General features: G+C 38.7%; 2 protein-coding genes across 3 annotated transcripts in view; one reads left to right on the top strand and one right to left on the bottom strand.

Moving 5' to 3' along the window:
* The window catches only part of LRRC72 (leucine rich repeat containing 72), a 145,726-nt gene that overhangs the window by 86,399 nt on the left and 33,321 nt on the right, over positions 1-26,006 (bottom strand). The window lies entirely within an intron of this gene.
* On the top strand, positions 17,333-21,682 carry SOSTDC1 (sclerostin domain containing 1). Its single transcript, XM_043462768.1, has 2 exons — positions 17,333-17,718; positions 20,263-21,682. Exons 1-2 carry the CDS (start codon positions 17,514-17,516, stop codon positions 20,676-20,678), a joined length of 621 nt encoding a protein of 206 aa, XP_043318703.1. The 5' UTR covers positions 17,333-17,513; the 3' UTR covers positions 20,679-21,682.

Below are 26,006 nucleotides of genomic sequence, written 5' to 3'. Positions count from 1 at the left end.
GTGACTGTGATTGTGAAATCCTTTCAGTTAAGGTGACATTGAACAAAAGATATCTGGGGGAGAGATGTACCAGGCAGAGGGATAAGAGTAATGCAAACAGCCTGGGACAAAGAGTGCATTTGAGACAAAAAAATCGCTCAGTGTAGCTGGATCAGAGAGAGAAGAGGGGAAAGTAGGAGGAGATGGAGACATAAAGGTAGCAAGGGACCAGATCATGCACAGTCTCTGGATCATCACACGATGATAGAAAACCAGTGGAGAGTTAGCAGCGTTTAGGGTGTCAGTAGGTAGAGGGGCCTGAGTACAGGTTAGAGAAGATAGGGGCTTGGGCCAAGCATGTTGTAGCTCAGATGGTGGTAAGTGAGTGGACTCAATATTATTTGAGGGAAGAGAAGATAATTGTTGGTAGATTTGAAATCTGTGTGATTGGAAGAGAGTCATCAAAGAGTTTTTGATCAAATCAACTGGATATGATATTCAATTTATAATCATGGAAGGTTTAAAGAAATTTTATGAATTGCTATGAATTATCTTCAGAACAGGCCAGATTAGCATGAATTTTTACTGATGTGAGTCATTGGGATATCAAGGTGAAAAAGAAAATAATTTGTCAAAACCTTTATACAAAAAGAAGCAGGAGGGAACTTTTGGAGGTGAAGGATAAGTTTATGGCCTTGATTATGGTGATGGTTTCCTGGCTATATACTTATCCTCAAACTTAACAAGTTGGATACATTACATATGTACAGCTTTTTGTATGTCAATCATACCTCAATAAAACTTTTTTTTTTAAAGAAAGAAAATAAATTGCACCTTTTTAAAAGAAATAGAATCCTATCGACATATTCTGACTCTTTCCTCCCTTCTCCTTTTCAATCCTGGTTGGAAAGCCAGGATTTAAGCAACAAGTATTGCTTCCAAATCACCTCCACTGCATTTCCCCCTTTCTCTCTTTTCCTTACAGCTTTCATTTCCCCTTACTTTTTCTTCCCTCTCCCTTTCAGTTTTTCCTCTTTAGTTTTTCTTTCTTTATGATATTCCTGACCCACAGGAGTGACAGTTCAGTCTGTTTTTGTCAGCACTGTCCTCAGGACCAGCTCCTCCCCTCAAGTCTTCCCAGGAGGTGCAATGATAGAGAACCTGCCTGTCAATGCAGGAGACTTGGGTTTGATCCCTGGGTCAAGAAGATCCCCTGGAGAAGGGAAAGGCAACCCACTTCAGTATTCTTACCTGGGAAATCCCATGGGCAGAGGAGCCTGGTGGGCTACATACAGTCCACAGGGTCACAAAGTGTTAGACACAACTGAGCATGCACACGTGCACTATGTGTTAAAAATTAATATTCCTGGATTAAAGTTTTTTCTATAATCCCTTCAAGTCATCTACCCAAAACTCTAAACTGGTCAAATCACCTCCTTGTTCACAATTTTTCTAAAAGTCAACACTGACTTTAGAATAAGATTCAAACTCCTTAGGAGGGCAAAAGAAAAAAAGCCTGACTTAAAACTCAACATTCAAAAAACTATAATCATGGCATCCGGTCCCATCATTTCATGGCAAATAGATGGGTAAAGGCAGAAACAGTGACAGATTTTATTTTCTTGGGCTCCAAAATCACTGCGGACGGTGACTGACTGTAGTCCAGGAAATTAAAAAAAGCTTGCTCCTTGGAAGAAAAGCTATGACAAATCTAGACAGCATATTAAAAAGCAGAGACATCACTTTGCTGGCAAAGGTCCATCTAGTCAAAGCTATGTTTTTTTCCAGTAGTCTTGTACGGATGTGAGAGTTGGACCATAAAGAAGGCTGAGCACCAAAGAATTGATGCTTTCTAATTGTGGTGCTGGAGAAGACTCTTGAGAGTCCCTTGGACAGCACAGAGATCAAGACAGTCATTTCTAAAGGAAATCAACCCTGAATATTCTTTGGAAACACTGATGCTAAAGCTCCGATACTTTGGCCACTTGACGTGAACAGTTAACTCATTGGAAAAGACCCTAATGCTGGGAAAGATTGAGGGCAGGTGAAGAAGTGGGTGACAGAGGATGAGCTGGTTGGATGGCATCACTGACTCAATGGACATGAGTTTGAGCAAACTCTGGGAGATAGTGAAGGACAGGGAAGCCTGGTGTGCTGCAGTCCATGGAGTCACAGAGAGTCAGACATGACTTAGCAACTGAACAGCAACAAGAGGGCAAAAAATTGGTATTCAAATTCCTGCCATGCCTATTCTCCTACCTCTTTCCTAGTTTCTCCATAGGAGGCATTTTAAGTCAGCAAAATGTTTTTTGTTTCTAAAATTTGCCACGTTTTCTCTGGCTGCCATAACTTGGTGCACACACTACTTTTTCTGTCTAGAATAGCCCCACCCACTTGCTTTTATCATTTGCCTACTTTTATTTTTCCTCAATGCTCCATACAGAATTATCTCTACTGGGAATCTTTTTGACCTCCACCAGAGGCTTTGAGCCCAAAGTTCCTTTTCCTACTCTATGCTACCCTGACTTAGACCCCTTTATGATAGTTATCTGTTTAACTGACTGCCTCTATCATATGTGGTAAATTTAGGGTAGGTAACTTAGTTCTAAAGTACAGGCTAAGCCACAATCTCTAGTGCATAAGCACTTAACAAATATTAGTTAAAACGGTGACTAAATGAAGGGAAACAAAGAAAGCATATTATAAATCCCAGAGAGAGAAAAACATTCCTTAGCATTGATAAGGAAAAATCGGTTTTAGGTTGAACACAGGGAGGTTGGGCAATGAAGATGAGGATTTAAGATGTGAATTCTTGAAAGGCTCTAGGCCTTATTTTGAATCATACGATAATTTCACTGGATCAAAGAGAGGTTTGGCAAGCAGTTGTTAAGGAACCCTGAAACTGTGCCAACATTTCTGAACTGATCTGCTCAAGAGTGAATAAATTTTAAGGAACAGCAATTATCATGTGCATTAGCCACCTTCATAATTGGAAAGGTAAAATAGCGCTGAAACAGTGCCGTAAATGACAACATTTATGTGCTCAAGGGTTGTCTTTAAAGGCTCAGTCTTATGAAGATTTGATCTGCAGAGATACAAGCCTTTCAAGTGCTTCAGCCTCGGACTTGTATGGCATTTGGAGACAGTCACCCTAGGGCGTGGCTGTGCACAGTTGTATTTTGTTTAGCTCGACTTCTGAGACTAGCCAAATTCCCAGGACTACCAAGTATGGCAACAAAACTAGCAGAACATTTAGAGGGTCACTAAGCAGCTTGCAGTGTCCTGGCAGGAGTGGACTTTCCCCTCTCCGTGTCTGTTTCAAGTTCTTCTTTGGCTGTTTGTCAGAGAAGCCTCGCCTCCCCAGGCACTGTCAGACCAACAGCCCTCAACTGCTGTATAAACATGCTAGAGAATTAGGCCTGAAGACAATATAAACTGTTAGTTGACACAGTAAAATTCTAAGCCATAAGACATTTTAAGGATCTTTTCCGTCTTTCCTTCTAAAAGCAATTTTAATCAATGCTTCTTAATCAGAGAATAACAGTTAAATTGTTTCCATGAGATTTTTAATTGACTTAATCTTTTGCCAACCTTTAAGGCTAAAGCCTTCAATAAAGATTGCAAAATTACCAATTAAAGGTAAAAGCAAAGGCAAACAAAAATGTAATGGTCATAGTACAAGCATGGCTTTTCCATAAAATTTTTTTCTCTCTTCAAAATAAACTATTAAATTTTATTGTTTCATATTATGTATTTTAAACCATGCTTAATGTCTGTGTGACATCCAAATCATACAATAAATCCTTAACAACTTGAGACCATAATAAATACATGATTTATTTTTGTTGAAATTATATTCTGAAAGAACAAATGGATATCACAAAATTCCACATGCAACAACGTCAAGATTAAAAAAACACTATTTCCAGTGGGGATTTTTCCTGTAATCATTGAAAAAGAATTGTACTCCATGAATAAAAAGCCTCCAAAATTAAAGTGCAACTTTAAATATACCAAGATAAAATATTTATGAAGATGGTATGAATTCTCACCTAGAAGCTCATATGTGCAAAATATATATATTGTATTTCTTTGTATTTTAAAATCAGTTTAATTTAGAACTCCAGTCCTCACTTTCCTTTCATCACTCCCATCCCATTCTGCTTCCTATCAAGAGGTTTGCAAAGTTTCCTCCATATGGCCAAGGTACTGGTGAGGTTCCTCTAGGCTCTGTTCATTAGAAATCATTTCCCATTGGTCACTACCAAGCTGCTCATGTCCAGTCTACATACTTCCTTCAGAGACAGAGGCTATGGAATTATATTTCCTGCTAAGATCTGAAATGCATGTGGTTATTACACTTCTCTGAAGCCTAGACACCTGTCTGGGATGCTGTCAGGGTGTAAGGCTTGGCTTCTGGTCTTTCTGCAATGAGGGAGACCTGGGTTCCATCCCTGGATTGGGAGGATCCCCTGGAGAAGGAAATGGCAACCCACTCCAGTACTCTTGCCTGGAAAATCCCATGGATGGAGGAGCCTGGTGAGCTACAGTCCATGGGGTCACAAGAAGACACGACAGAATGACTTAACTCTCTGGTCTCTCAAGAAGTACCTGTAACCAACCCTACTCTTCCATTCCCAATTCTACCCTCTCCTCAACTATCTGGATGGAGAAAAAGAGGAAAAAGGGGGCTGAAAACAATAATTGAACGAAACAAACCTCCTGCCGCAATTATAAAGGAGGTAGCCTAAAAAGAATCTAAATATCCATTAATAGAGAACTGGATGAATCATTTGTGCCACAACCATACTAAAAGAATGAGGTAAATCTATACATTCTGATATAGAAAAATGTACACGACAGGTAATTAAGTACAAAATGTAATTTGAAAAATTATATGTACATCATGATCCACTTTATAAAAAATTAAAAATATACTTGCAATGTACATACATGTGGTTGTAAATGTGGTTATAAATGCAGAAAATATTGGAAAACATTACAAGACACTCAACTGTGATCATCATCAGACAACAGGACTGAAGGAGGGATGGGAAGAGATTAATTTTTTCCTTATATTTAATGAACTGTTGACATTTTTTACATTTTCATATGCCATTTTCACAATTTTATAACTCCAGTTTTTAAAAGAGTAGAAATCTGACAAGGGGAATCTTTTCCTTAATACAATACTTTTTGTATTTGTCCAACACATTTTAAAATGAACTTAAATATTAAGTACTCATATTAATTTTCTTGTTAATGGCATGAGATCATTAAAAAGGAGATGTATTTGAAAATTTAAATCAGTATTCTCTGGCAAGCTTCATGAATTAAGTATTGCATGCTGAAAATCTGCATGCATTCTTTCTTCTATTATTTGAATGCTTCTCATTATGAGATTTTAAATTATTTTACTGATCTTAAATGTGTTTTGCAGTATGCTAGGGCTGGAAATGAAATCACACAATATATTGAAACTAAAATGAATGTCTTTATATTAAACATTAGTACATAACCCTCAGACGTCCATCTCTCACATGTTCAGAAAAGCTTCCTTTGCCTCGACTGTCCTTTTCTTTCTTTTTCCAGTGTTTGATTAATTAAGTATATATATTTAAGAAAAACTGTGAAGGGCAGAGTTTTGAATTATGAAAGTAACACTTCCAGGAATGAAAGGCATGAAAGCGTTAAATCGAATGATGAGCATGAGAAACTACTCCCAAAGCATAAACTATAAGTAAGAGTATGGCATGAAATGAGGGTAGCTGGCTTATAAAGGTATTTATTCTTCAAGTAAAAGGAACGAATGACACTTTTAAATGAGACATTTAGACTCCTTTTTTTTAAAAAAGATAATTCTGGACGTCAATGTGGAGAGTGAAGAGAATAGAAAACAAGAAATATAGTAAAAAAAAAAAAATTATGGAAATAGTAGTTCAGGAAAATAATGATAGAAACGAACTAAGCTAGTGGGTTTTTTGTGAGTGTGTGTGTGTGAAATAAAAGAAGAAATTTTGAGAGATGTTTATTATTTATAGTTACACATAAAACACAAGGCGTTCGTTTGCTAAGCCTATACAAATGTTACTGGCAAAGCCCCTTGGCATTCTCAGGGAGCAAAAATAAAAATAGATTTTAGGTAGTAAAATAAACTCTAACCTCTTTTTTCTTTCACTTTGTGCTCAGTGTAGTTTCACTTGCTCACACAATACTGCGGACAAAGGGGTGGAACCTAGCGCTTCAGGCCAGAATTCCAAGTATGAAAGGCGGCGGTCAACACCTCAGCTGTGCACGACTCTGAGATTCAAGATGGCGGTGGCGGGTCACGTGCAGACACTGAGCCTGACGCAGCGATCCTAAGGGAGCTGGACGGGTCTCGCGAGAACTCCCCTCCCTCCCCTCTGCCCGTATCCTACAAAGTAGTTCCGCGCCAGCCTGTTAGGGAGAGCGTGTGCTCTAGAGCGGAAGCTCCAATGTTTCCCTTCTCTGAGGGAAAAACGAAACTTTCCTTTGCTTCTGAATTGAACCCTGTCTCATTCTGTTGGCTCCACCAATACTGGGGCAGGAGGACTCTCGCTGGGGACCGAGTGGGGAGGGTTGGTAACCCAAGTATATCTATATAATACTTCATGCGTGTTAAGTCACTTCAGTTGTGTCGGACGCTTTGTGACCCTGTGTACTGTAACCCGCCAGGTTCCTCTGACCATGGGATTCTCCGGCCAAGAATACCAGAGCAGGTTGCCATTTCCTTCTCTAGGGGATCTTCCTGACCGAGGAATGGAAGACTGAGTCTCTTGTGTCTCCTACATTGGCAGACAGGTTCTTTGACCACTAGCACCTCCAGGGAAGCCCTTGAAAGTAGGGAGTTAGATTTTTAAAATCCAGGGCATGATTAGATGACAGTAGATACATAAATGAAAGTCTTGGTGCTGTTTGACAGAGGGTTTCTAAATCAAGTTCTATCGTGATAAAGTTATAGGAAAGCATCCTAGTGAAATCGCTGTCTTTCAAGGGACAGATTTCTCTTTTAAATTTTATTTATTTATTTATTTATTTTTGGCTGTACTGGGTATCTTCATTGCTGCACGGGCTTTTCTCTAGTTGTGACAAGCCAGGGTTACTCTCTAGTTCCAGGGTTTGGTCTTCTCATTGTAGTGAGAAGTGCTCTTGTTACAGAGCACAGGCTCTAGGGCTTGCGGGCTTGGTTATTCCGTGGCATGTGAGATCTTCCCAGACCAGGGATCAAACCTGTGTCTTCTGGACTGACAGGTGGATTCCTTACTACTGAGCCACCAGGGAAGCCCCAACAGATTTCTTGAGCTTTGATTACAGTTGTCGCTTAGGCACTTTCTTCTGGGTTACTGTAAACACCCTAACCTCATTCTAACTCAGCCCCCAATTCATTATTAAACTCTCAACTCTGCCAACTCTGGTTCTCTTGACACCTCAGTCTCTCCGTGACCCAGCTTTAAAACTTTATTTTTACATTTACCTTCATTCCCAAACACCCTCCTAGCTATCTCCCTAGTGTCTCTAATATGTCTTCTAGCTTTTCCTCTCTCCTTCAAGTTCAGGGTCTTATTTTTCACCTGAGCTCTTGCAGTTTCCCCTTTCTGTATTGCAGTAGGTGTGTGTGAGTGCTAAGTCGCTTCAGTTGTGTCCAACTCTGTGCAATCCTATGGACTATAGCCCAGCAGGCTTCTCTGTCCATGGGATTCTCCCGGCAACAATACTGGAGTGGGTTGCCATGCCCTCCTCTGCGGAGCTTCCCGACCCAGGGAACGAATCTGTGTCTCATGTCTCCTGTATTGGCAGGTGGGTTCTTTGCCACTAACAATACCTGTGGAATGTATTGCAGTATGACAACATCTAAACCATCTCATACATTGCAACTGGATTCAGTCTCCTGAAGCATTGTGTTGATCTTGTCCTTTCTCTGTCAGGGGAATACATCAGGGTTGATAGAAATCTTATTTAATAAAATCACATGGGAAAACTTTTTGGTATTATCTACTAAAGTTGAGCATACATGCATCCTATATCTCATTTATTTCACAACTAGATATATAGCCCCCCCCCCAAAAGGTATACCTATATGCATCCAAAGACAGGTACAAGAGTGTTTATAGAAGTGTTATTCATAAGAGCCAAAAGCTAGAATTACTCCAGTCCAACTGGATAAATACATTGTGTATGTTCATGCAATACAGTAGTACACAACAATGTAAAAAGTCATTTCTAAATCAGATTTTATAATGGGCAAGACTAATAACATGTGTCAGAAATCAGAACAGTGGTTTATTTTTAGGGAGGAGGAAGGAACTGGTTACAAGGAAAGGACAGAAAGGGAAATTCTGTGTACTGGAAACACCCTATCACTTTACATAGGTATATGTTACACAGAGTTTTAAACTTAGTGAAAATAAAAATTAACACAAACATACACATATGGTTCAATGGCTCTCTATTGCTCACCAAATAATGTCCAAACTTCTAAATATACAAAGCAGGATTCTAGTCCATGATCTGCTCCAATCTACCTGTCCAATCAATGTAGTCAAACTTGTTTCCCAATATTCCCTGTCATATTCCCTTCCCTCCAGCTACATTTTTGCTGTGCTATCCTCTATACCACAGCTTCTATCTGTGAGCTTCTAACTTAGAGGCAAATTACTTCATTAAAAATGTCAGAGGGACTTCCCTGGCAGTCCAGTGGTTAAGACTCTGTGCTTCCAATGCAGGAGGTGTGGGTTCAATCCCTGGTACAAGAATTAACATCCCACATGCCTTGAGGCCAGAAAAAAAAACCAAAAAAAAAACCAAAAACAGAATTGAAATTAGAAACCTCTATAGCAATCCCTGGAAGATGGTGAAGGACAAGGATGCCTGGTGTACTGCAGTCCATGGGGTTGCAAAGAGTCAGACATGACTGAGGGACTGAACAACAAAAATAACAACTTTGGGCTTCCCAAGTGGCACTAGTGGTGAAGAACCCACCTGCCAATGCAGGAGTTGCAAGGACTCGGGTTTGATCCCTGGGTCAGGAAGGTCCTCTGGAGAAGAAAATGGCAACCCACTCCAGTATTCTTGCATGGGAAATCCCGTGGACAGAGGAGCCTGGTGGGCTACAGTCCATGGGTCAGCAAAGAGTCGGAAGCAACTTAGCATGCACATAACAACTTTATTTTACAGAAAAGACTGTGGCGTTGTTGGGCCAAATGCTCTGCTAAATATTTTGTTGTTGTTCTCAAATTTTCTGACATAGGAGGGAACTATCAACTGTTAAGCTTCTATTGGTTATATAAGTTTCTTACCATCATGGGGTTGCCCATGATGCCCATTAAGAGATTCCTCAAGAAAGAGTGAAGCCAAACTGAATGTAACCAGGACTAGGAGCCTGGCAGGACTAGCCTGCCAGGACTAGAATGGAATGTGCCTGGGGCTGGTGGAAAACAATTAAAATCACAGTGGTTGAAGTATTTTGCTTAAATCTAGTTTCACATTGATATCTGAGAGAATCAGATATGATTGCCACAATTTCTAGTGAGCAATGACATCAACATAGCAGTAATTATTGTGACCATCTCTGTTGGACAAAACATTAAAGTCAATGGGGGACACTGAGAGAATCCAGTCAGTAGGGAGAAATAAATGAAGGAAGAGGAAATGGGGTCGGGTTTTGTCCAGCTGGGCTGAGCTTTAGGGCAGGGCTTCCAACTGACTGTGAAAACTGGACTAATCTGAAGTAGTGTTAGTCACTCAGCTGTGTTCGACTTTTTGCGTCTTCATGGTTGTAGCCCACAAGACTCCTCTGTCCATGGAATTCTCCAGGCAAAAATACTGGATTGGGTTGCCATTTCCTTCTCCTTCCCTCATCAAGGATTGAACTTGCATCTCCTGCATTGCAGGCAGATTCTTCACCATCTGAGCCACTACAGAAGCCCCAGTCTGAAGTAAAAGCCCAGTTAAGATAGATGCAGCAACCGTGATGGAAACCATGGGGACGGGCCACAGTTAGGAGGGCCACATGATTCGAGAACAGTACGTCTCAAACTTCAACATGCATAAGAAAGACTCGGAGAGCTTGTTAAAACACAAGGTCCTGGGTTCCACCCCAAGGGATTTTGATTCTGGCCTGAGGTCAGGCCCAGAAGTTGCATATCTAACTAACTCCCAGGTAAAACACAGTTTTAGAACTATCAGATTTGTGGAACAAAACTAATTCTAGCTCTCACCTTGGGGATAGGATATTTAATATGCTACCAACCTCGGTCAAATTGAGTTTGGGGATTTGGCGTGCACTAAATGCACAGAATGAGAACATGTCTATGGAGCAAAATAGCAAAATGCCAGTGAACTTCCCTGGAAGTTCAGTGGCTGAGATTCTGGGCTTCCAATGCAGAGTGCCCAGGTTTGATCCCTGGTCAGGGAACTAGATCAAGCACGTTGCACCTAAGACCCAGCCCAGTCAAATAAATATTCATCGAGAAAAAAAAAAAAGGACAAACTCCTTCTCTCCCTAATGTAGAATCAGATGGATGGAAACCATAGCCACACTGTCCTAACTTGAGCTCTAGAGCTTACATGTGAGGTTTTCCTTAACAGCACCGTGCTGCCATTTTAAGGAAATTTCCTGGAGAATTTGCCTAGACCAGTAGTTTAAAACCCAGGACAATTTTGCACACCAGAGGACATGTGGCAATGTCTGAAGGTGTTTTTGACTGTCATTACTGGGTGATGGAGGGGCAATCGTCATCTAGCAGATAGAGCCCAGGAGTGCTGCTGAACACCTTATAACTTAGGGGACAGCTCCCACGACAATGGATTATCCAGCCAAAAATGTCCGTGGTAGAGCCAAGATTGAGAAGTTCTACCAAGAAATATATCCATGGGGTTTGAAATTTCCACTTGGGTTTTATGTCAAGTTACCCTGGATTATGGGTTTCCCAGGTGGTGCTAGTAGTAAAGAATCCTGCCAATGCGGGAGATATAAGAGTTGTGGGTTCAGTCCCTGGGTTGGGAAGATTTTCTGGGGGAGGTCATGGCAACCCACTCCAGTATTCTTGCCTGGAGAATCGCATGGATAAGATGAACCTGGCAGGTTACAGTCCATGGGGTCACAAAGAGTTGGACATGACTGAAGTGACTTAGCATACACACTGAATTATAATCAGCACTATCTAAATTAATATTATGTCTTTTGAAGCAGCTTATAAGAAAAGGAATATTTACTCTAAATATTAAAGCAAAAGCATTTAAACAAAAGTAAAAATAAAGAGACAACTAAGAAAGATGGTGAGGAAGGAAGAAAATAGTACAGAAAGATCAGGTTAAGGGAGTTCCTTTAGTGGAATTCTAAATAGAAACTTTTGGGAAAGTGAAGAGGGTAGGCTCCATGCCTCATTCGACTCTACAGTCCCTGGACTACAGCATCCATGATAAACACTGGTTTCAAGTGCTGATATGAAATAAATCCAAGATGTTAGCCCATCCTATTGTTAAGAACTTTGAACATTCTATGAAGTGAAGTGAAGTGAATTCGCTCAGTCATGTCCTACTCTTTGCAACCCCATGGACTGTAGCCTACTGGGCTCCTCTATTCATGGGATTTTCCAGGCAAGAGTACTGGAGTGGGTTGCCATTTCCTCCTCCAGAGGATCTTCCCGACCCAGGAATCGAACCAGGGTCTCCCACATTATAGGCAGACAATTTACCGTCTGAGCCACAAGGGAAGCTTGAACATTCTGTAGGTAGTTTTAATTTTCTTATAAACTAATGATGGTTACCTTTCCAATGTACAAGTTCTATCTTATTAACTGGAGGTCTCTGAAAAAAATTAAAATCCATAGAGGACCAGATATACCTCATTGTTGCATTCAATAAATATGTTTTGTTTATACTTATTCTGATTCTTCTCCTGTCAAAGATAAAAAACAGTCAGGGTAATTATTTTCTTAATCAAGAAAATATTTAATATTTGATCATTTCTTGTAGCTCTTCATTCCACACCTTAAATACAGTAATTGCATTTTTTGGAGAATTTTCTATTTTTTCCAAGGTCATTTGAAAATTCAAAGACTCTAATGAGAGCTTTTCTGGTGGCTCAGTGGTAAAGAATCCTCCTGCCAGTGCAGGAGACACGGGTTTGATCCCTTGTCCAGGAAGATCCCACATGCCTTGCAGGAACTGAGCCTGTATGCCACAACTACTGAGGCCCCATGCTGCAACTGCTGAAGTCTGTAGGCCTAGAGCCCATGCTCTGTAACAAGAGAAGCCACCACAACAAGAAGCCCATGCACCTCAACTGGAGAGCAGCCCCTTCTTGCCACAACTAGAGAAAAACCCATGTAGCAATGAAGATCCAGTAGAGCCAAAAATAAACAAATAAAATTATATATAAAAAAGATTCTAATGAGACACAGTAGTCTTAGACTCATTTTCAAAGACTAATTTTTTCCCCACATTTCTTCCAGGCCAGATTTTGTGCTAGACACTTTCACATTTTCTTATTTCTCTGTGAGGTAGGTAAATTTGGTCACGTTTTACAGCTGAAGGAACTGACTTAAAGAGTTTTAGGAAATACATCCAAGTTCACACAGATTTTAATGGCAGAAATAAGATTCAAATTCAGGTTTTCTGAGTCCAGTGCCAGGAGTCACATGATAACACCATTTTTGAGTATTAAAGTTACTTTCAAGCTTTCGCATATCAGACCAACAGTAGTAATTATGATATTAGTGAAGTAAAGTCACTCAGTTGTGTCCGACTCTTTGTGACCCCATGGACTGTAGCCTACCAGGTTCCTCCATCCATGGGATTTTCCAGACAAGAATACTGGAGTGGGTTGCCATTTCCTTCTCCAGAAGATCTTCCTGACTCAGGTATTGAACCTGGGTCTCCCGCCTTGTAGGCAGACACTTTACCATCTGAGCCACCAGGGAAGTCCAATTCTGATATTATTTGATTATTAATAATGGCATCATACTGATGACTCAGCTGAGGACTGGGAAATAAATTTCAAAGCTTGCCCAAAGAATGAAAGTTACTCAGTCACCATATTGAATGATTCCATATCTAATCTTTCAAGACTCTAGCATTTTTCACAAAATGAATGGCTTAATGATTATATCTTCATTTTAAAGCAGATGATATTGTGTAAATTATTTACGGCTGTGTAAAAAATTACCCCGACTTAGTTAAAACTTTTATCATTTCAGGGTGTTAAGTCAGGGCTGCAGTCTCATGTGAAGGATTGGCTGTGGGGATATTTGCTTTCAAATTCACTCTTGTGGTTGTTGATAGAATTCAAGTCCTCATGGGTTATTTGGCTGAGGGCTTCTATTCCTTACTGGTGAGAGACACCTGTTTGGTGCCACTGGGGTTTCTGCATAGGAAAGTTGACATTATGGAAGCTGATATCCATAGAAACAAGTGAGACAGCTAGAGCAGGCAAGAAAAACTGAAAGTCACAGTGTTTTGGTAACTCAATCATAGAAGTCACGTCTGAATGTTGAATTTCCTGTCCATGTATAACAACCACATTGTCTTCATTCCTAATTTTGCTTCTGCCAGACGTAATATGCTAAGGCTACGCATACAGAATACTAGAGACAGAGCATATTTAACACTTTTGAGTTAGTTTGAGCAAGTTGATTAACAATCTGACAATTAAACTGAAAATTTAATGATCTCCTCCTCCTCCAGTGGTTAGGACTCCATGCTAGGCCTGGGTTCAATCCCTGCTTGGAGAACTAAGATCCCACAAGCATGCAGTGTAGCCAAAATAATAATAACAACAATAATAATAGTAATCTCCTCCTCCAGGCATAAAAAAACAGGCTTCCCCAGTGGCTCAAATGTAAAGAATCCACCAGCCATGCAGGAGCCACAGGAGACATGGGTTTGATCCCTGGGTCAGAAAGATCCCCTGGAGGAGCGCATGGCAAACCACTCCAGTATTCTTGCCTGGAGAATCTCACGGACCGAAGAGCCTGGTGGGCTAACAGTCCATGGGGTCACAAAGAGTCGACAAGTGAAACAACTTGGCACAGCATGGCACCTCTAGGCAACTGAAAAACAAAAAAAAGAGTCTGTTGAGTGGGACTTCCCTGGTGCCTCATATGGTAAAGAATCTGCCTGCAATGTAGGAGACCTGGGTTTGATCCTTGGGTCAGAAAGATCCCCTGGAGAAGGGAATGGCAACCCACTCCAGTATTTTTGCCTGGAGAATTCCACGGACAGAGGACCCTGGTGAGCTATATAATCCATGGGACAGCAAAGAGTTGGACATGACTGAGTGACTAACACACACACCAGGCCTGAAAAATAGTATAGGGAAAGAAATTAGCTATTTTGACCCTGTTACTTCCTTTAGGCATTGGGTCTACCAGTCAACGGTTAATATTAACATACTTCATGTATTTAACATGAAGTCCCCTGATAAGCAGGATAAGACACTTTAGTGTGGTGCATATATACAATGGAATATTACCAGCCATAAAAATGAATGAAATTGGGTCATTTGTAGAGATGTGGGTGGAACTAGAGACTGTCATACAGAAAGAATAAGTCAGAAAGAGAAAAACAAATATCATATATTAGTGCATAATGTGAAATCTAGCAAAATGGTACAGATGAACCTGTCTTCAAGGCAGAAATAGAGACACAAACATATGGATACTAATGGGGTAGAAAGGGGTGGAATGAATTGGGAGATTGGGATTGACTTATATACATTAATAGGTATAAAATAGATAACCAATGAGAACCTCCTGTATAGCACGGGGAACTCTACTTAATGCTCTGTGGTGATCTAAATGGGAAGGAAATCCAAAAAGGAGATGATATATGTATACATATAGCTGACTCATTTGAAAAGACCCTGATGCTGGGAAAGATTGAGGAGGAGAAGGGGATGACAGAGGATGAGATGGTTGGATGGCATCACCAATGGGTGATGGACATGGGTTTGGGTGGACTCTGGGAGTTGATGATGGACAGGGAGGCCTGGGGTGCTGCGGTTCATGGGGTCGCAAAGAGTCGGACACGACTGAGCAACTGAACTGATACTGGTAGTTGATTCACTTCACTGTACAGCAGTAACTACCACAACCTTGTAAAGCAACTATACCCCAATAAAAAACAAACAAAAAATATTGTAAAGCCAAAAAAAAGTTTTTCATAGTTACTATTTTAGAAGGATGTCTGATCTATAATCTCTATGTGCACAGAATAAACACATACATAATTTTCCAGGAAGAATGTTAGAATAAATGGCTACATATAGTCTTAAGATAGAGATGTGATTGACAGTACATATACCTTGAGATTTTTGAATTCAGGTTTTAAAAAAAATTTGATTATGTAGAATTTTGAATATACACAGAAGTAAACAGAATATCCAGAATCCAGCCTCAACAACCATCAAATCAAGCACCATCCACATGCACTTCCTATGTTGTTTTTGAAGTTTTGTTCCAGGCATCATGTGATTTCATCTAAGGATACTTCAGTATTTAATTCTAAAAGAGAAGCAGTTGTTTTTACATTAAACCACAGTATCACTTTTCTCCTAAAAGATACAGTAATTTCTTAGTACTACTAAATCATTAATGTTTTGTTCTTAATTGTACTTTCTTTTTATAGTGAGATGGTAGATAAAAAGTAGTCCTGAACTAGGGTGATTTTTTAGCTCACAGGGATCTTTTGGCAACAATATTTTTGGTTATAACTGGGGGTGCTACTGGCATCGACTGGGTAGAAACTAGGTAGGCTGCTAAACTCACAGGACAGCACCCATAACAAATAGGTATCTATTCCAAAATGCCAATAGTGCCACTGTGGAAAAGCCCAGGTGATGGACAGATAGATATGCATAGCAGTTGTATATGTGTGTGTGCTCAGTCACTCAGCTGTGTCTGACTCTTTGTGACATGGGCGGTAGCCCACCAGGTTCCTCTGTCCATGGAATTTTCCAGGCAAGCTTGCTGGAGTGCATTGCATATTCCTAGGGGATTTTCCTAACCCAGAGATCAAACCAGCATCTCTTGCATTGGCAGGTGGATTCTTTACCATAGAGCCACCTAGGAAGCTCCAAACAGCAGTGACAATAGGTAAAAGTTTATAAAGAGGTGAGCTATATCCATCCTATAGGGTCAATTTAATAGCGAAACAAAGGGCAAAAATGGAATTAAAATTGACAACAGTTTCAGAATTTTGATTCCCATCAAGATAGCCCACCAATCGGTTGGAATTTCATTACTGTTTTAAGGATAGAGATCCTTATGTCCATTCATGCTAAGTTGTTTCAGTCGACTCTTTGCGACCCCATGGACTGTTAGCCCACCAGGATCCTCAGTCCATGGGATTGTCCAGGCAAGAATGCTGGAGTGGATTGCCATGCCCTCCCCCAGGGGATCTTCCCAACCCAGGGATCGAATCTGTGTCTCTGATGTCTCCTGCATTGGCAAGTGGGTTCTTTACCATGAGCACCACCTGGGAAGCCCTTAGAGATCCCTGGTAGTCATTAATGGAACATCTGTGTCATGTGTGGATAAAGAGAAAACTGCCTTGTTTCTTACGTGAGCAGCAGAGCCAAAGGAAGTCATGAACAGAATGTTTAGTAAGTGGAGGTAGAATACGTGTTCTGCAGCCCATGAAAAACCTCGCAAAAATTAACTTGAATTTGCAAAATAATCAGTCAGAAATGGCTTTCATGTAAAATGATGCTATAAATGGTAATGCTTGGGTCATATTTTTAAGATGCAAATGGATATTAGTTACTTTAATGCAGACAGAGCTCTGCTCATTACTCTCCACACAGAACCCCTGGCAATAATTTACCTAGGAGCGCAGCAGTTCATGCAGATCAAAGCTGCATTATTTAAGTGTGTCCAGGGGGCAGATTTTTAGCTCTGTGCCTTATACTTTCAGAAAACAAGAAAAAAAGGTGGTTTGTATCTTGACAAACGAGAAATGTTTAACTAATTAGGTGCTTCATTCGAGCCCTACAATATTTCAACTCCTGAATTCCTCCTATTATCTGGGGTGAGGCCCCTCCCTACTACAAATACAGAACAATGGTGGGAATGTAAATGTCTTCAAATGAACAGCAGCATATTTTCATTTAAATGAAACCCGAATGTGAACTAGATTTAGGAAAGGAAATGGCAGAGAGAGAGAGAAGAGAGGGAGGGAGAGGGACTGTAGTCGCTATAGAATGTGCCTGGCTGCTTCAGCCCACAGACAACTGATGAAGTCCAACTCTGAAATTTCAGGCAATTTGGATACCAAGCTCCTCCTTTTCTGTAGTCTTCTCTTCCATTGGTAAAATTCTTTCGCAGGGTCATGTAGGGATCCCACCCCTTCTCCGTGTTTTCACTCTGTAGCGCTACACAACTTTACACCTGAATGAACGCCAAACCTCAGTGGATATATAAAGGGAACCTTGAGAAGGAATTTCACAGTTACAGTGCAGAAGCAGAGGGAAAGGAATTAACCAGCTCTCCAGCCAAGCAAATCCTCTACTCACCATGCTTCCTCCTGCCATTCATTTCTCTCTCATTCCCCTTGCATGCATCCTAATGAAAAGCTGTTTGGCTTTTAAAAATGATGCCACAGAAATCCTTTATTCACATGTGGTTAAACCTGTTCCAGCACACCCCAGCAGCAACAGCACAATGAATCAAGCCAGAAATGGAGGCAGGCATTTCAGTAACGCTGGACTGGATCGGAACAGTAAGTGTATTTTACTTGCATGAATTTGGTGTTCTTATTTGGTAGCATTAACTCACATTCCTATCGAATTATTTCATTGCTAACTAACCTGAACCATATATGTTTTGCTAAACAGTCTGGGAGCAATCCACTGCATGTGTAGACTGGCGTTCTTCCCTACAAAGTTAACATAACTAAAACAGTGATTTGATAATGTAGGCACAGGCGTCGGTTTTCCAACATTCCAAGAGAAAAATGTTTCCAGGAATTAAAGTGTTGCTTCTTTGAAATGCAGAATGAGATTTTTTTTCACGAAGTGTTGCTCTAGATAGCTTAAATTCAGGTTGTGTTCTGTTTATTTCAAAACATGTGCAGTTCTGGTAGAGTGTATAAAGGTAAATAACCAAAGCACATATGGGAAATCACAAGGGGAAGAAAAAGAAGCTTTCTAAGGGGGAAAAAAAAAAGACACCAATTTCTAAAAAATGTCTAGTGAAATAAATGAACTTTGGATGGTGATCTTTGAGAAAGAGGGATGAAACTAAACATTGGAGAGTCATATTTTTCTGAAATAACTTCTTATTCACCAGATCAAAATGTAGGTAATTATAGATTTCTGTGAAAGACCAGGGAAACTTTTATGAGTTTGGAGATTTAAAATAATGACAGTACAATAATACTTTGTATAAAAACTATTTTTCTTCGATTCTGTTTGCTTAATTGACATACTTGTTGACCACTAGTTGGAGGGATTCAAATGTCTTTTCCTAACTTTTGCTTCACTCCTTTCACATGCTAGTAATTGGACTTTCAGAGAGACACAGAGAAAAGAGTTCACAGGAAATCTTATACAAATCTTTTTGCTACTCCTCAACTCTATTCAAGTGCTGAAAAGAGTTTCAACCTTTGTAAAATCAAAGCAAATATGACTGTTTATGTCTTTCTAAGAAAATCAAGGTGTTTTTTAACTTTCATTAGGATGCTTGCTTTTACATATACAAGAACTATCTGATTATTATTAGATTACCAAGCAAGGCAGTGGGTATTCATTGTCCGTGAACTGTCACTGCCAAATTTCTATATACACAGGAACAAAAAGCTAGGCGGGTCAAAATCATCTCGGCTGTTTCCAGGTGCATTCCTAAGGCAGCTGCAGGAAGGTGAGCTGGAGTCAGAATCAGACAGGCAGAGTATGCTGACTGGCCAGCTAGGTTACACTTTAATTTCAATCTCACACTCCATGTCTGTACAGAGGTATATGTTTATACATTACATATTTTCACAACTATCACACCCCTTTAGACTATGTCTTTTACCTTATGAGTTCTGGGGCACAGTACTGAAGTAACACTCCTAATTCAATATCTACTTCATATTACCTTTAAATATCCTATGCAAGACCACTTTAATGTCCCTTATAATCTTTATTTTTTTAAATTTCAGCAGTCTGTACTTTGAAATATATATATATTTCTGGTTAACAAGGCTGGATTTTTTCCCCAAGCTTGTTACAGGCAATTCTCCTCAAGTTTAGATAACAAAGCAATGGAAAAGAAAACCCAAATATTTCAAGACTAATTTTTGCTTTAATTACATAAGGCATGTAACAAGAAACAGTCTATTAGAGAACATACTTATCAAATTCAAATGACTAAACAAAGTTTGCCATGACCAATATTCAGGAAACAAACACCGTGGTTCCTTTTGCAGTTGTAAATCAGACATGTTAGGCATTTTTCTGCCATAAAATTCATGGAAATGTAGCCAAGTTGTTATGGCAACCATACGTTCCTGATTTAGGAGCTTTTATATTCTTTAAATGTTGAGTTGTAGTGACATTTTGCATTTCAAGCATTTTAATATTTGTGGTTTTAAAAGATAGTTTGGGAATTTATGTTCAAAATGTAGTTATTAAGTTTGATATGCAAAAATGTCAGACATTGTACACATATGTATATATGATTCTCTGCAGCTGAATTTTATAATTGAAACAAAATATTATGGATTTCATTGTACACAATATTCAAATTCTTTCCACATTTTCTCAATAGAGTTTTTGAAAAACCTAATTAAAAGCACTTGGAGACATTAACTAATAGACCTGTGAGTGAAGAACATGAACATATACTCCCTCTTAGCCCATTAAAGAATGAATATTCATACATAAAACTTAGAGCTGCTTAATACTTATCGGGGGAGTAAAACTAAGAAAATGGGATTTTCAAATACTCCAGTAAGCAATTAGCTAATGTTACACATGAAAAAACAAATCAGGCTCAATTTATTTTATCCCATAACTGATAATTTTCATGCAAGCTTTCTCTATAACCATCCAGGTGGATTTTTGCATTGTGAGAACAAAATAAGTGTTCCCTTCCTATTGGCCAATTTGCTATCATTTGGACATTATTTTTTGTCATTGCAGATGACTTTTTTTTTTAAAGTGTTTGCCTATGCCTCTCATGCACATATATATACATACATATATATATATATGTGTATGTGTGTGTATATATATATATATATATATATATATTTTTTTTTTTTTTTTCCTGTTTCTTGCAGCTCGAGTTCAAGTAGGCTGCCGAGAACTGCGTTCCACCAAATACATCTCGGACGGCCAGTGCACCAGCATCAGCCCTCTGAAAGAGCTGGTGTGTGCGGGCGAGTGCTTGCCCCTGCCCGTGCTGCCTAACTGGATCGGAGGGGGCTACGGAACGAAGTACTGGAGCCGGAGGAGTTCCCAGGAGTGGAGGTGTGTCAATGACAAGACGCGCACCCAGCGAATCCAGCTGCAGTGCCAGGACGGCAGCACGCGCACCTACAAAATCACCGTGGTCACCGCCTGCAAGTGCAAGCGATACACACGGCAACACAACGAGTCCAGCCACAACTTCGAGAGCCCGGCGCCGGCCAAGCCGGCCCAGCACCCCCGCGAGCGCAAGCGGGCTGGCAGACCCAGCAAGCAGGGTCTGAGCTAGAACCAGACCGCCGGACCGGACTGACTCGGAGCCATCTGCTTTACAGATCTGATTGCTTGGACCACTCGAGCCTGCCACTGCTATTTTCTTACTTGAAAATATATGCTTTCTGCTTTGATCAAACTCAGCCAGCTGTCCTGAGAATCAGGAGCTTCTTGGGAGATAGATTTTTCAAGTTTTTCAAGATGTATAAGTATCCATGAATGCGATTTGCCTTTAAATTCCACGCATCCTGTAGTATTAATTCCCCATGGCTTTTGAAAGACGGGTGATACTATACCCATCATTGAATCTTCACTTTTTTAACATGGAAAAGGGCTTCTCAGTAACCCTTCATTTCCCAAACCATCCTCTCCACCCCACACTCAACAAAACTTCTTCGAAATTGAAAAATTTCAAAAAGAGTTGTTGCCATGAATCTTCAGGTTAACAGTTCAGAAGGGTGCTTTTTTGGTAATCTTCATGGGAACAGTTTAGCTGCCAAGAGTGATCTCCCTTTGAAAGAGTGAAAGACCTTGAGACATTTCACTTCAAAAATAAGCCCTGTAGCTTTTTACAGTCTCACAGTATGAAATTATACCCTGCATGCTGACCCTTGCTTGGAATGGAATGCCAGAAATGCATGGCAGCAGCTAATAAGTAAAGCTGATTAACTATTTATTTGTCAATGTTATTATTTAATGAGCTTTCACAAGATTTTTTTCAAAATGTTAATTTTTTATGTTTCAAAGTTTTTTCATGTACCTAAATGTTTTCCTGTATAATTTGTGGTTGATCTAGAACTATGACAATACATACTGTAGATATGTAAAATAAATATTTTAGTCTCCTTGTTACATATATGTTTCATCATGAACTTTATCAATAGGACAGATCTTTTAAAATCAATAAGATGCTTTGTAAAGATGAAATAGGTAACAGTTTCCTATTTAATCTGTGCAATCAGGAGGTGACTTGACCTTCAATGAGTTTCTTTTAATAAAAATAAACACAGCTAAACGTTATTGTCTTTGCCTCTAACACATGTAAAATGGTGCAGAATAAGCACACAAACTACAGAATAAGCACATCAGAATCATTACTTTTTTAAAATATAAGGCACATTCAAGTTTTGATAGAAAAAGTCTATAGTAAGAAGAAAGAGAGAGATAGGGAGACCATCTAGTTGGTAAATAAGATGCTTGAAAAAGTTGGATGACAATCCAGCAGTGAGTTGTAAGAAGAATATAATATTTATATATACCTGTGGGTGCCAAATCTGCTGCCCATTATAATCACATGGGGGAGATAGTATGCAACCCAGTAACCAGGATGCCATCCAAGTTACATCATAGTTTCTGAACATGGAACTCAGATAGTAGCAGTTTTTAAAGTTTTTCAGGTTATTCTAATATGCAGTTAAGTCTGAGAAAGGAATTGTGAAAAAAATCACTGCCATATGTTGGGAAATTTGAATACTATTGCATGGTCCTCAAACTAAAAACTGAAATGAAAGAAAACAACAAGGAAAATAAAAACAAGTTTTTCAGTGTTTTCAAGTTTTGACATGTTGTTTATTAACCAACGTGATCAGTCTTGAACAAGATTATACAGTTAAATCACTGATTTGTCAATTTAATCATTGACTGATTCCATCACACTAAGTGAAGAAAACCAAAGAGGCTTGATTATGTATCAATAAGATCTAGATTTTCTTTTTTTGGATCCTGAGCATGATGGAGTCCTTACTGCTTTTTTGCAGGTTGTTCTTTTCTGTAACCACAAGTCTAAAAGTCACATGTGTATTACATAAAGCATAGTAAGCTAAATAAAGGGCATAAGTGTTGTCCCTTCCCTGTGAGAGGGAGGAGAACCTCAACGTACATGAGGGCAAAAAAACATCTCTCAATTTTAACTATGCTAATCATTGTATCATTAAATGAAAATAATGATTCAGCATCCACTATTGATTTATTTTCTAGTCTTACTAACTGGATCTTAAACTACATATAATACATGGAACATTCATAATAATTACATCATGGGTAAAATATAGCAAAAATGTATTATTTCCTATACCTAGTTTACTTTCTCATCATAGCTCAATTTGGGATATTTAACATAACAGAGGACTTAAGATGATTTGGGCATTTCCTCTTTCCCAACATCATAGCACCCTCTATAGAAGGTCTTAGAGATGATCTAAAAATTAGTGTGTCCTGAGGCCTGAGGCTTAAAAAGGAATTGACCAGACAATAGCCTCACAGTCAATAAGATTATGTTGTTGCCTTTTACTAATGAAACACTGAAACAATGGTTTTGGTGATAAAAGACTAAAATCACCACTAATTTGATTGGTAATAGTATTTAGTACGTGAATATAATAGAAAAAAATGAAATGGAATAAAGGAACCTTATAAATAAGATTAGTCTCTGCTAAGTCAAGAATTGGATCCATTTCTTATGGTCACATTCAACTTACTGATCCATTTCAGGCCATATTACATTGTGAGGCATTCATTGCATGGTGTTTAACATCCAATGACAGGAAAAGGTCAGCAATCAATAAGACAAGCCTAACATACAATCAGGCAGTCAGTGAAATGAAAATTTAAACAGAAAATGCAGCTTTGTAGTTATTATTTTAAAATGCTAAAAAGTACTTGCATCTTAATTGCTAATTATATTTCAGTTTTTTTTTTTTACAGTTAATTCACGTATTCCAGTCTGATTAAACTCTGCATAATTGTATCCTTATTTTAGTAACTATCATTTCAAAATGGTGATTGTGATAATTTTGGCAAAGCCTGACTTCTAGTTCACATCATAATATTTATCCATAAAAGACTTATCAAATTTGTTTTGGCCAATATGAATAAAGAGCTTTTTTCAAGTAGCTTTACTGATAGAAGATAGCTTGATAGAGAGATAGATAGGTAGGTATATAGTTAGATATTGATATTTATATATATATAGTTATTTTTTATCAGTAACAAGAATGAAAGAAAAATTGATAGCACATATGCAAATAAAGAATACATATAGTATGGTACATCTAAGTTAAATACAGATATAGAGGCTTCAGAAATATCTATTTGCAAAAAATTAGTATTTTAACTACTAATCATTTGCATTTATTCACTTAAGCTAGTTGCGAATAACCACTATTTGACAACACTCTGTTAGCCATGTTTATTTTATTGCATATTTTTTGAAAAACAATGAAAATTAGGGTATGTTTTTTTAATTAAAAAAGACTGAATCTTAATCCTTCCTGCCTTGTATATACTTAGTAAGGTTTTGACAGATGATCTTGCTGTGTCATCCACCCCATGCTACTAGAATGACTTTTTAAAATTGTATAACCTGATCTATCTATTTTGTATCATATATACTTTAATAGACTTTCAGTAGGTTATACTCAGTAGTTATGAATGGAAAGAATAGTATTTAGCTTAAGCAAAGCCAAGAAATTTCCAAATTGCTGAGTAAATTAAAGCCTTTAAAAGTTTAAATTTAGTGTGTTGAAAAAATTTTTTTCAATCACCATGAAATGTAGGTATCAAAATATAATTCATTACATTTGGAATTAAAGTGTGGTTTGGATTAGACTTAACTCTTGAAAATGTTTTTTAGCACTAAAGTGGCAATTCACTGCATACCATAAATTCAGCATTTACATATACTTTCTATAGTCACACAGTTCAAATGAAACATAAAATGCAAGGCAAAGCTTTGACAAAACCCTTGTAGACACTCAGGAAAATGACTGGAAATCTTCAGTGCTACAGCTTATTGTTAAACTGTTTCCTTCCCTCAAGGACAGATAGTGATGATTCACACCTTGTTTAATTTGAACCTATTAAAATATAGCTCTATGATGAATTAAAATGAGTTTAGATTTGTGAACTGAGTATACATGTGGCCACTAGAAATCCTTGTTACATTCACAAAGAGAGATCTACTAGACTAGATATGCCAATATATTGGTCTGTCCATCATTTCTGACTCCATACTTAACATCTATGGTGTTTGATGCCTTTGCCTGCATATTCTGCAAATCATCTCAAAGAACTACAGGGTAACAACTACTACAAAAAACCTAGTGGGAAGATGTTTCAACTTCCAGTTTCAAAAATTGATTAAAATGAATTAACACCAAGCTGTGTAATTATTTCCAGTGCAAATCAGACTGAGTGATGATAGTTTATCATTTGCATTGCAGACCTGCTAAAGGATTTATTTTCTGTTACAAATGAAGACTGAAACAGCTTGGGAGATTTAAGAAGGAATTTAAATATTTTCTTTTGAATTTTAGTAACTGCAAACCAAGGGTTACCTTGTATTATTGATTTAATTTCTTTTTTTTTTTTTTTTTTTGATTTAATTTCTTAATGATAGGATTAGATGCATGAATCTGAGACAATGTCTAAAGTGAATGACAAATATAGATCAATGGAACAGAATAGAGAGCCCAGAGATAAATCCACGAACCTATGGACACCTTATCTTTGACAAAGGAGGCAAGGATATACAATGGAAAAAAGACAACCTCTTTAACAAGTGGTGCTGGGAAAACTGGTCAACCACTTGTAAAAGAATGAAACTAGAACACTTTCTAACACCATACACAAAAATAAACTCAAAATGGATTAAAGATCTAAATGTAAGACCAGAAACTATAAAACTCCTAGAGGAGAACATAGGCAAAACACTCTCCGACATGAATCACAGCAGGATCCTCTATGACCCACCTCCCAGAATATTGGAAATAAAAGCAAAAATAAACAAATGGGACCTAATGAAACTTAAAAGCTTTTGCACAACAAAGGAAACTATAAGCAAGGTGAAAAGACAGCCCTCAGATTGGGAGAAAATAATAGCAAATGAAGCAACAGACAAAGGATTAATCTCAAAAATATATAAGCAACTCCTGCAGCTCAATTCCAGAAAAATAAATGACCCAATCAAAAAATGGGCCAAAGAAGTAAACAGACATTTCTCCAAAGAAGACATACAGATGGCTAACAAACACATGAAAAGATGCTCAGCATCACTCATTATTAGAGAAATGCAAATCAAAACCACAATGAGGTACCATTACACGCCAGTCAGGATGGCTGCTATCCAAAAGTCTACAAGCAATAAATGCTGGAGAGGGTGTGGAGAAAAGGGAACCCTCTTACACTGTTGGTGGGAATGCAAACTAGTACAGCCACTATGGAGAACAGTGTGGAGATTCCTTAAAAAACTGGAAATAGAACTGCCATATGACCCAGCAATCCCACTTCTGGGCACACACACTGAGGAAACCAGATCTGAAAGAGACACGTGCACCCCAATGTTCAT

This window comes from Cervus canadensis, chromosome 3 (assembly GCF_019320065.1).
Source record: "Cervus canadensis isolate Bull #8, Minnesota chromosome 3, ASM1932006v1, whole genome shotgun sequence".
NCBI lineage: Eukaryota > Metazoa > Chordata > Mammalia > Artiodactyla > Cervidae > Cervus > Cervus canadensis.
This window is presented reverse-complemented; position numbering and strand designations above follow the sequence as displayed.